Source organism: Juglans regia, chromosome 4 (assembly GCF_001411555.2).
Source record: "Juglans regia cultivar Chandler chromosome 4, Walnut 2.0, whole genome shotgun sequence".
Taxonomy (NCBI): domain Eukaryota; kingdom Viridiplantae; phylum Streptophyta; class Magnoliopsida; order Fagales; family Juglandaceae; genus Juglans; species Juglans regia.
In genome coordinates, this window is record NC_049904.1 from 18,767,234 (window position 1) to 18,780,164 (window position 12,931).

General features: G+C 35.1%; 1 protein-coding gene across 2 annotated transcripts; it reads right to left on the reverse strand.

Annotated features, from left to right (window-relative positions):
• Positions 1–7,264: 7,264 nt before the first annotated feature.
• On the reverse strand, positions 7,265–11,880 carry LOC108985046 (haloacid dehalogenase-like hydrolase domain-containing protein 3). Of its 2 annotated transcripts, XM_035689796.1 has the most exons (5): positions 11,756–11,871; positions 11,212–11,329; positions 8,733–9,136; positions 8,202–8,408; positions 7,265–7,854 (listed from the first exon to the last, which is right to left on the reverse strand). In XM_035689796.1, the coding sequence occupies exons 3-5, from the start codon at positions 8,988–8,990 to the stop codon at positions 7,558–7,560; spliced, it is 762 nt and encodes a 253-aa protein (XP_035545689.1). In that variant the 5' UTR covers positions 8,991–9,136; positions 11,212–11,329; positions 11,756–11,871; the 3' UTR covers positions 7,265–7,557. The 2 variants fall into 2 exon arrangements, with proteins under 2 accessions (XP_035545689.1, XP_018812734.2); XM_018957189.2 differs by lacking the exon at positions 11,212–11,329 and having other exon boundaries at positions 11,756–11,880.
• Between the last annotated feature and the right edge of the window lie 1,051 nt (positions 11,881–12,931).

Here is a 12,931-nt window from a genome sequence, read left to right on the forward strand (position 1 = left end):
GACATATAGCTCGGTTCTCCAAATAGAAAACTTGGGTTCGAACCCCCCACCCCTATCAACAAAAAAAAAAAAAAAACATGAAGGGTAAGTATAGAGGGAAAGATGAAGCATAGAGTTGAAACTGGCTATAAGAGAGGAAAAATAAGAACAATAAATGGATGGAAAAAAAATATGAGAAATTGCTTCTTTTCTCTGCTGTGGTCGTGTACTTAAATACATGGCCAATATATAGAACTAAAGTTGGTCTTCTTTTAGTAAGATGGAACACAACCAGTATCGGACTAACACATAGAATTAGATGGTGGAGCGACTCATGCATAGCAAGCACAATTGCCGACCTCCCACTAGTGGCAACATTTTTTCTTCTCTATTATGTAATTTGAGATATCACAATGTTGATGCCCCACTTAGGCAAATTGTCAAATAGACTAATAGTAGATTTTGTTTTCGGAAACCATAACTTACTTTTATCACCTTCAAGCATTTGGTAAAAAAACTTCTTTAGCGTGTATGATATTTTTTATATTTTCGTATTATTTACTGTCAAAATAGGTCTTTTTGTCTCAAATAGTTGTTATCATCGCAAATAATCTGTCACAAATGCTCGTTTTTTCTTATAGTGTATAATTTGTCAACAATGAAACAATGGTATGAAATTCTGACTTAAATTATCTCATATACAAAATATATACATACAAAGTAATATAAATATTATATTTTAGATACCATATTTCAGGTACTTTTGGGTAGTAGGATCTGGAAATCAAGCTATGGCTGTCTTTTGGAAGATGAGATTTACAAGCAATTCTGTCATATCCATGGATTTTTCAATTTTTGTCCTATGAGTTTTTTTTATAATCCAGTAGTTTTTGTTTTCTTTTTGGTCATACCCAATTCTAATTAGAAGGGTTGATTGTGGGGAAAATCTCATTTCTCATAGGAATTCATCAGCCTGTACTTCACTACATGCTATTGGTTGTTCTTTCACTCTGGTAAGAAACGCTTCTTCATCCTCATTACGTTTATGACATCAATAATATTCATTACAAGAGCTTTCTAGAGGAAGAGACAAAATAAGAATAAGTTGTATATATATACACGTATATATAATAAGGAGAATTTTGAGTTTATATAATATTTTTTCAGTCTTGCATCAACAAGGATATTTAGATGCATTTATCTCCCAATTAGCATTATATACTAGAATTAATTATAGGCTAATCAATAACACAAATAGTATGGGGAAAACCAACCATATGCATTTACAGACAACAAAGCAGTACCAAGAAGATGAACCGATTGCATATAGACATACCAATACCACCCAAGATGCACCAATACATTCAACAAACAACGATGGTAAATACATGCAAGAGCATGAATAACCCTCACATGCACATCAACAAAAAAAAGTACTAGTAGTAATTAATCAGTTACCAAATATTAATATTGCAAATACAAATACAATTTCGTCCATTACATTTCAAATTGTAGCAAAAAGCATGCGTTTAAAGATGCCAAAATCCTAAGTACATGATACAAAATGTATATAGTGTTAAATGTTATATATATTATCAAAGACCATTGCATCACTTACTACAATTCTCTTGAATTTTAACTAGATTTAAGGTTTCACCATCGCAAATAAGCTCTATTTTTCTTGGAAGTTTGGAATCAATGGAAGGAGTTCGTTTGAATTTTAAGTCTTTGCCAAAATAAGCTCTACTTTATTTCACTCCAAAATGAAGAAACAAACAAAGTAGTGATTTAAATTTGCATTCCCTCATCAGTCATCATCCATTGAAGGATTGACTTCCAATCTCTTACAATGCATTATTACAATTGATTTTATATCAACAAAAATCAATCAACAAATTCTCTCTAACTGTGCATTTCATTTACACTTCGAATGACCTCTAATAAAGAGTGTTGCCCCATTTAAACAATCGTCACCATGTCTAGAAATGATTTGAAGTATGTATGAATTATAACACTACTTTCCTTCCAAAATTTATGCCTTGTTTTACAAATCATATTTCTCTTTCTTTAGAAATTATCGTTTTGAAATACACATATCTTTCTAATGTATATCATAATAATTTATATAAGAAATATATACATACTCATAATATAAGCAAAACAATGCTTGAAAATATGATGTACTCACTAAGCAGGGCTAGAGTTATAATAAAAGTCTTGGTCCTAGCTTAGAAATACGTAATAATAAAACAACAAAACTATAACAATACTCTCGAAAACACGTAAATAAGAACTAAACATAAAAGAACTTGGATAACAAAGTAATGTGTTTAAACATGAGAATGAAGAGCATGCGTAGAAAGGAAGATGAAGCATAAATAAAATAAAGACTGATCATAAGAGAGGAAGGATAAGCACGAGAAGTGGATGAAAAAAAACATTTGAAATGGATTATTTTCTCTATTGTGGTCACACACATATATACATGACCAGTTCATAGAATTGGAGCTGGCCTTCTTTCATAAGATGGACCACAACTAGTACCAGACTGACACATAATCAGATGATGGAGCAAATCAAGCAGAGCAAGGACTATTGCTTGCCTTAGACTAGAGGTATCATTTTCTTCTTCTCTATTTTGGGTTACTACATATCAGCATTGTTGTTTCTCACCCATGTTTGTTCAGATTTGTATAGTCTTATTATTTTGACTTTATTTTGAGTAAGTACGTGCTATAAAGGCTGAAAATGCATAAAAACTGAGAATTATTTTGCATTTTTTTGGTAATATTGGTTCGGATTGGTTGTAGTGAATTTGACAATATTAGTATGGACTGCAGTGAAAATGGGAAAGCTCAAGGCACACACGTGGTGAGCATAATAAGTATGACAAGAACTGCATCCAAGGTGCTTGTCCACAATACTTAACTTTCCTAAAAGTTCCTTTCGACAAAATTCTGGAGGAAGTCTGGAGGCTCTTCTAGGGACTCTATGGAGTCAAGTTATGTGCCTGATGTGGGGGTTGTGAAATCCTCCTTTATTTCTATAGTAGGGAATATTGTGGAAGATGTTGTTGTTGACAGTGAGGGAGAAATAAGGCCTGAGCAAACAGTTTCACTAGTTCCTTGTTCTAAGAATTTTAATTATAATATGCAATTGGTGATAAGTGGAGGGGAAGGTTCTGTATCAGGTGAATCTGGTGAATTTTCTGAATCTGATGAAGACCTTGACCCTGTTCCTTTATGCTCTTTTAACCCAGGTATTGACTGGCCTAATAATTCTTCTGATTGGGTTTTGAGGAAGGTGGAAGAACTTAGTAGTTGTCTTGGTATCTCTTGTGAGGGTTATGAAGAGTAATTTAGAGCTCTACTTACTGCTATTAAGGTTGGGCATCCAGCTATGGCTAGATCTACTACTAAAAAGGAGAGGGAGCTCAAAAGATCGGAATGCATGATTAATTATAATTCCAAGGGTGGGAGTGTCTTTAGAGAAAAAGGCAAAGAGAGGGCTGTCAATGGTATCTCATGAAACCTAAAATTATTTCTTGGAATGTTCGAGAGCTAAATGACTATAAAAAAACGTCTTCGTGTGAAATTTACTGTTTCCAAGAAACTAAATTGAAGGTTGTTAGCCATTCGGTGCTTCATAATTTATGGAATTGTAAATATGCGGGCTAGGTCGAGTTAGTCTCTAATGGAGTTTCAAGAGGCATCATTGTTATGTAGGATAGGAGGGTTGTGGAAGTAGTAGAGCACTATGTGGGAGAATACTTGGTGGCTTTTCATTTCAAGAATGTTGTTGATGGTGTTGAATAGGCTTTTGCTAGTGTTTACAGGCCAAATTCATATTCTAGTAGGAGTTTATTGTGCGAAGAAATCACGAGACTTTGTAGTTGGTGGGATCTTTCATAGTGTTTTTTAGGGGATTTTAACATTACTCGTTTTCCTTTTGAGCAAGTTGGAGACTCGGTTATTTCTAAAGCTATGTTTGAATTTTCAGAACTTATTTCTGAGTTGTAGATGATTGATTTACCTATGGCAAAAGGTGATTGCACATGGTCAAATTGGAGAGGTTGGTCCCATATTGACAGATCTCTGGTCTCAGCATCTTGGGAAGCTCTTTTCCAGAATTAAATTAGAAAATGTTACATCGAGTAGTTTCTCACCACTATCCTATTCTGTTGGACTGTGGGGGCATTGTTAGGGAAAAAATACACTTTAAATTTGAAAATGTATGGTTGAAGGAGGAAAGTTTCGTTGAAAGAGTAAGAAGGTGGTGGGGCTCTTATCACTTTAATGACACTCCCAGCTTTATCTTGGCAAGAAAATTTGAGTTCAAAAAAGATTTGAAGAAATGAAATGTAGAGACTTTTGACAATGTTAAAAACAATAGACTATCCCTTATGGAACAGTGGAACAGTTTGGAGGATAAGGAGTTGAGGGGTACAATTTCTAGTGAGGAAAATGAGTTGAAGAAAAGGGTGCTGGCATATATTGACAAATTTATGCTTATGGAAGAAATTTCATGGAGATAAAAATTCAGAATTTTATGGCTTAAGGAATGAGACAAATGTACAAAATTCTTCCATAAAATGGCTAACTCTCATCGTAAAAATAACGACATTGATGTCCTTCATATTGGTGACAATGTGATTTGTGACAAGGCGGGAGATTGAAGATCATATTGTGAATTTCTATGAGAAACCTTTTCAGGAAGAATTTTCATGGAGGCCTAAGTTAGATGGGCTGGTTTTTTACTCCATTGATCATCTTACTGAAATTAGGTTAGATAGGCCTTTTAAGGAAGATGAAGTACTTGATGTAGTTAGGGGCATGTCCAAGGATAAGGCTCTGAGTCCCGACGGTTTTTCCATGGCTTTTTTCCAAGCTTGCTGGGATATTGTGAAGAATGACACTTTGAAAGCTTTTGAAGAATTTCATTCATTCAGGAAATTTGAAAAAAGTTTTAATACAACTTTTATACTTATTCCTAAAAAGGCGGGTGCTGTTGAAATGAGGGATTTTCGCCCTATTAGCTTGGTTAATGGAGTTTATAAGATCATCTCTAAGGTGTTAACTAACCGCATTTGCCTGTTTTTGTATAAGGTTATAACAAAGCCTCAAAATGTATTTGTGAATGGAAGACAAATCCTTGACTCGATATTAATTGCTCATGAGTGTTTGGAAAGTAGAAAAAGGATGGGATAATCTGGAATTTTAGTCAAATTGGACATGGAAAATACTTTTGATCATGTCAATTGGGATTTCCTTCTTTACTTGCTTGGGAGATTTGGATTTGGGGAGAAATGGTGCTCATGGATAAGACATTGCATTTCGACGACCAAGTTCTCTATTTTGGTGAATGGTTCTCCTGGTGGCTTTTTCAGCAGCAGATGCCTTGAGTCGTATGATTGATGTGGTAGTTGAAAGAGATTTTGTGTCGAGCTTCAAGGTGGGAGATGTTTTTAGGGGCTGCATCACAGTTTCTCACCTTCTCCTCGCGGATGATACTTTAATTTTCAGTGATGCTAACAAGGATCATCTTCATGCTTTAAGAGCTTTTTTGTTATGTTTTGAAGCTATCTCCGGGCTTAGAATCAATTTAACTAAGTCTGAAATTGTTCCAGTGGATTCAGTCAACAATATTTATGATTTGGCTAATATTCTGGACTGTAAAGCATCTTCTCTTCCCATGAAATATCTTGGGTTACCTTTGGGGGCTCCTCATATATCTGTGTCTATTTAGGATGAAGTGATTGATAAGATCAAAAGGAGACTAGCTAGTTGGAAAAAGCTATATTTGTCCAAAGGGGAAGAGTTACATTAAATAGAAATACCTTGTCTAATTTACCCACTTATTACCTCTCTCTTTTCCCTATTCCAGCAGGGGTGGTTAAAAAATTTGAGAGGCTTTTTAGAAAATTCTTATGGGATGGTATTGGGGAGGAACGTAAGTCTCACTTGGTGAGTTGGAATAAAGTTTGTACTCCAGTGTCTTGTGGAGGTTTAGGTGTGCAGAATTTAAAAATTTTTAATAAAGCTCTCCTTGGGAAATGGTTTTGTAGGCACAACAATGAGAGAAATGCATTGTGGAGACATAATGTAGATGCTAAATATGGAAGGATGTGGGAGAATTGGTGTTATAATGAAATAAAAGGGGTATTTGGGGTGGGATTATGGAAGTCCATTCGGTTGGGATGGGGGGATTTTGTCAAAAACATTAATTTCAAAATGGGGATCGGGACTAATATTTTCTTTTGGGACGATGTTTGGTGTGGTGATTTTACCTATTAAATTAGCATTTCCTAGTCTTTTCAGAATTGCTAAAATCAAAGAGGCTGTTGTGGCTGATTCATGTTTGTTTTCTAACAACATGCTGAATTGGAACGTGGAATTTACTAGAGATTTACAGGACTGAGAAGTGAGTGAAGCTGCTTCTTTGTAAAACTTTATGATTCGAAAATTGATCTAATCAGGGAGGACAGGATGCAGTGGGTTCATGATAATAAGTCCAAATTCTTTATGAATTCCTATTATAAAGTGTTAAAAAGACATGATAATAAAATATAACCCTGGAAATTCATTTGGAAAGCTAAAGTGCCCAGTATAGTTGCATTTTTTTGTTGGTTGGTGTCGCTGGAAAAAATTTTAACTTATGATAATTTGAGGAAAATGGGTTTATATGTGATGGATTGGTACTTCTTGTGTAAAAAAAGATGGAGAATGAGTTAACCACCTGTTTCTTCATTGTGAAATGGTGACTGCTTTATGGAATGAGTTATTTGCAAGGGTAGGCATTGCTTGGGTGATGCCTTTTCATGTGGTGGATTTCTTGGCTAGTTGGCAAGGCGCTACGAGATGTGGAGGATGATTCCTTCTTGTTTGTTCTGGTGTCTATGGCTTGAGATAAATGGGAGTTTTTCTTTAGCACTTTAAATTTTTGAGTGAATAATATAGTGAAGGATATGAATATTTGTAATGCTTTATTTTAATTCTATTTTGCTTTAGTTTGTAATTTAGATGTATTCTCATGTATATTTCCTGTATACTTGAACTATGCCTATTTACTTGGAATAAAATCTCTTATTACCTAAAAAAAAAAAAATATTGTCTATTTCAAATGGAATAAAAAACGATCATATTCGGATCTAAATAGAACCTTCACGATTGCTTTTTCTTTTTTATTAGATACCACAAAACAAAACAAATACAATGCAGGGAGAATGATTTTCATAATAAAAAAGTAAACTTACAAATAAAAATAAATTTGAAAAAAAAAAAAAGAGTTGATAAACTTAGTTGCTGGATATATCATATTTCGCTAAGAGGCTACAAAACGTAGAGAACATAAAAAAATCTAGTTCTTTTATCATTGAGCTCGATGACATTAAGGGCAGGTTTGGGAGGTGAGATTTTCCCGGAGAGAAAAAACATCAAATCCCAGGTGTGAAACATGCCACAGAAACCAAGATTTTGGGGACTACAAGGTGGTTGATATTTTTCATCGATGTCTACACGACATGATGGGGAAGAATTCTTGCATAGAAACATCAGCATGAATGAGAGAGAAGAAAGCCAGTCAACAGGATGACTTCTCTGAAGTAAGCCAATCTTTCGCTGCCATCAAGTCAGGAAGCACAATGGCACCAGATTTCCTCCATTCCTCAGCATCAGGAGTCTTAAATCTATCCAAGAGTAATGCATGCATCCCCACACTCTTTGCTGGCACATAGTCTTTGCGCATGCTGTCCCCAATATGCAGAACTTCTTCTGGTGCAATATTTCCAGCTCTCTCCAGTGCAATCTCGTAAATCTTTGGGTCAGGTTTCTCTACACCTTCGAGACCAGAGAACACACCAAAGTCCCATTCAGATCCCTGAACAGCACATCAGACTTGACAGTATCAGCATTTCTAGTTGAGCTTACACACCAATGCATGCGTTCGTCAATATTAAAAGAATAGACATTCATATACATCTCACACGTCTGCATACAGATACATGTGTGGAAAATGGCAACGATACAACAGCAAAAAATAGCATTCTGATAATGATATATATCATGAGAACCTAGTTTGGTGTTTTAAAGTCAGAACAAGTCAGCAATTCCATCATACTAAATGTGGCTATGTACAAATGTGTGTTTCAATGATGACAGCTGCGTGTGAAATATTACCAGCCGATAGATTCTGGAGCCAGAATCTCAAAAGAATAATTTATCTACCTGGTTCAGATTCAAGGCTGGAAGAATTACATCCCGATACCGGTACTCCGCATTACTTATAATCCCCACTTTAAGCCCCTGCTCGTGCACCCAACTTAGAAATGGTTGGGAGTCTGGAAAGACAGTATAAGGAGCAGATGAACCAAATGATGAATAAATGCGTCGGAACACCTTCTCAAATGTCTCCTCGTCATAGTCATATCCAGCCTGCAGCCAAAAGAATATTCCCATTATAACTTTCTCATGGAGAAATCATACAGAAGTACATCGTGTAAAATTCTGAGCCAAAAATACTTTTTTTTTTTCACTTTCAGTATCATCATTCTTGCTCCACCTTACATCAGTTCAAGGAGATTGGTTTTTATCACTAGTATAAGTCACAAAAGTTCTTGATTATCAAATTCCACTTGCCTTTTTGAAGCATAATGTATGTAGCGCCATAACATTATGTAATATACAATGATTAGCAACAAAGTAGTTATCATTACAAGCCATGCCTAAGTATATACCGGCCATGTCAAATTTGCTTACCCTGGTAAATGAATCTCTCACACAAATCTTCCACCACTCTCTGTTGGGCATTTTCGTGGTATACCCAAAACAAGGATTCTTTCTGGCCATATCTTTATATGCAAATTTGAAGCCCTCATGCACACGTTTGTAATCGGGGCATGGCAGCCCAACAGATTTGGCTGCCATGCAGTAGTAGTCACCGAGCTCCCCTTTGTAAGCTATCAAAGTACCAGTAACATCCACAGTAATACAACGTAATTTTGACAATATCGACATTGTAGCAGCAACCGCAAAGCAGATTCTTGGAATAGAATGACCTTGAAAATTGCTTTCAATGCATTCAGTGTAGCACTATTTCAAACAGTGTAAAGGATGACTGACACCTAGGGATCACCCACCTCCTTCAGCAGTTTATGCAATCCCTGCATCAACAAGATTTACATTTAGGTATCATTGAAATAAAATCCAACTAGGTCAGTGTAATGCAAAGGAATTTGCTATGATTTATTCAATTTGGCATCAGTGACAAATTTTTTTTTATAAGTAGCATCAGTGACAAATTGGATATGAGGCTAAGGCTTCAGCACCAAATCATAGGATCTTGGTAAGCAATCATTTCTTTTCAAGATTTTAATTTCCCTTCCTCTATTATTTTAGTATGGATGACATATGATGAAAGTTTTCTTTGACTAAGTAGCTTTTTTTTTTTTTTTTTGACCAAGTAGCTCAATGACTTCGAATCGAAAGATATGGCGGGAGAAAAGATAGGCTGCACTAATATCCTCCTATTTCTGCACTAATCATAAGCTCTGAAATCGTCTTTTTAAATCTTTTGGTTTAAACCTTAATTTACAGTATGTTACATTATTTAGATATAGCCTTTATCTAGTATTTAGAAGCATGGACCCCAGGCAGTAGCCTAAATTTGCAGCTCCTCAAAGTTGGTCCTAACAGGATCCATCATCTGTGGTGGGTTGGTTAATCTCTTTCTTTTCATCAACCAGTTCACCAAGTTGTCATTTTAGTCCCCAGTTGATTCGCGAACAGTCTCATTTAGCTAAAGACCAAGTCATATAAAACAGCTATGGATAGAAATATAACTCATCTGTGTAAAATGCTGTTGTTTATCCCCATATACGGGATCAGTCTAATTCACCTAAGACACCTAAGACTGAAACACATACACATTTCAACAATGTCCCCTCGTCTAAGTCATCTGTGAACCTTCAGTTTCTAAACTACCAATAAAGAGAAATCAAATGAAAAATGAGAGAAGGTTTAAGACTATGTTGTTCTGACTAATTATGAATACGTAGTCCACATAACAAGAAGAATTATGCAAAAAGAAAGAAAGGACATCAACTAGGAAAGATACGGACAGTATCATCAACAGAGAGAGATACGAATGTAAAACCATTTACCCCAATCTATATTTTGGGGAGTTCCCACATCCGATTAAAACCAGAACCCTTTTCTACATATTTACAGATACCTAGATCTACAATCACCAACTCAGAGAGGAAACATCTAAAATTGCGATAGTAGGAGCATCCTACAGGAATATAAAAAATATAATAAAAGGGGAGACATTCATAAATACTTCTTTTATAAATGAGAGAAACTCATAAATATTATATCAAACTAGCCTTGCCAATTTTTTATACAGTATCAGGTATGAAACTCACTGTAATATTATACCTATCCATTAATTATAACATAAATAATGAAACACCATCAAAATGTTGTAAGCACTCAAATTAAGTATGCGCTTGAAGATGAAAGACACTAGACTCAAATGTTTCTCGGGCAGTGTCATACAATCCATGCAAAGCTATAGATATTTCATATAGGCTAAACAAAGAAGATACTCCATCCAGGCACATTGTCAAACAGACTGTTGGAGAACTCTGCTTCGATGGCCTTAGCTTTCATTTATTACCTTTTCCACGCATCTTGAAAGAGCCTTTTATTTTCAACCCAGCTTTTTCTAACCCTTCTGATCTTTCTCATATTCTCTACCTAGGAATGCTACTTAACTGAGATGAATTTAACACATATACATGTTTGTCCTTATTGCTATTATGCAACTAATCAGTAATCAATTAAAAACTAAACCTCACTATCTCCAGAACTACATCAAATATCTCGCCAAGGCATCTTTGTTCAAAGCATAAGCACTTTATCGAAGTTCCTTCAAGTACACATGGCTTTAACCAAGACCATTTGATTTCGCTCAAGCAGTTAAAGTATTCAGTAAAGGGGTTGGGAATTTCAACCTCAAGTAGCTCTGACACTTTATGCCTTCTCATTCATTCATCACAAACCAGAGATGACATCGATATGCAGAAAGAGAAGCACACAAAGATGACAGTAGAAGCATGATAAGACTAAAATAGTAGAAATTGAATACCTCTCTGAACAACTACTGAAAAAAAATAAATAAATAAATAAATGCCACCTAGGTAACAAAATTATTTCCTACGAACGAACTCCTAACCTTTGAATACCAAACTGTCACGACTTTATAGATAGATTTAAAGAATTGTTGAGTATAATCCAGGATCAATTTGACTCACATCAATAACAAGACCTAGCAAATTCGACCATCGCCCAATCTGTTGAACACAAATAGCACCCATCCAACACAGAAGATCCTTAGAAAACATCGGATCTTAGTCAAATAAATTTAAAATGACCATCAACTTCCGTCAATAACCATATCAGCAAATATCATCAGAAGTTCAATTTAATATTAAAAAAATCGAAACTTGATAAATAATGCAGATACCACGGTTCATTTCTTTCCGGGTCTACCAACAGTACGAGTAAAAACGAAAAGGCAGCCATTAAGGCATTAAGCAGACCACAAGATTCAGACACTAAACTCGTAAAAGAAATGTACCATCATCAACCGAAATGGGAAGGGGAGAGAGAGAGAGTGTGTGTGTGTGTATTTTGATTGTGAGATCTGATAGTGGCTGTTTTGACTCAAAAGTGACAAAAACGAAAAAATTGAAAATTTTGAGGATTTCAGAACGTACCCAGAAAATGCAATGGACGAGACTTTGAGTTGCATCATAGAAATCGAACGTGTTGGGTGTTAGCTTCAGCTGAAAACTCATGGGACCAAAAGGGAAAAAGCTTACTATATATAGAGGTACGAGGGGGGGGGTGGGGGTGGTGGAGGGGAAAGAACAAATCTTTAGCCAGAACGACCGAGCATAAACATGATTTCCTTGATTACCACGCATGGGAAACGCAGTTTTTGGCTTAAATTATATGGGCGTCCCTGGATTTTGGTGTAAGCTTTTGGCGTTCTATTATCCTCTTTTTGCTTTTTCTGTAATTCCCCTTCCTCACTTTTAAAATTGCATTTTAACTCTTGAGATTGTTTTTTATTTTTTATTTTAATAAAGGGGTAAGGATTTGTAACGAAGATGAAAAACCGAGTGATATGTCATCAGGTCTTGACAAACCCTATAAGATCTTAAAATAGAATCTCCGATTCACTTTCCATTTAATCCTTACAGTAAATCCATACATTAATGATTTATGAAGCTCTAAAATTAATGACTTGCAATCTTTTCTACTACTCTTTTTATAAATTTACTTAAAGAGTAAAGAAACTCAATATTTTTATAATATGAGTAAAAACTCATGTTCATATAATACCTCAGCTGACGCTTAGATAAGGAATTTCAACTAGTTTTATTTTATTTAATTACTTCAAGACAAGTACTTTTTTTTTTTCTATTTTCTTTCTTGGAAGAACAAAAAGAAGACGTGTTATATGTAAAATTTGAAGGAAACGTGTTATTTTTAATTTGTGTGTCTTTTTAAGAAGACGTGTTATAAATGACTCAAAATCATCATTATTGTATTTGATATGTAAAATTAAATTCATTTCTAAAACATTAATATTCTCTATGACACTCAACTCTTTTATTTTTGAATGAACATATTGATTTGAACGCTCCTTAATTCTTTTACGGTTTTACCCTCGTAGTGGTTGGGAACAGGCTAAATAAATACACAAAAAATGAAGGGTGCCAATGCAAAGCAATGACAGCATGTGGAATTTGAAAACCTTGGAAGCACCAAAATCTGTGGACTCTTGCCTCTGGTTTTATTGACTGGAAACGGCCTCGGGCTTTTATAAAAGATTATTAAAATTCAAAGCTGCCAAATTTCCATACGAGATCAGCTTCACACATCAG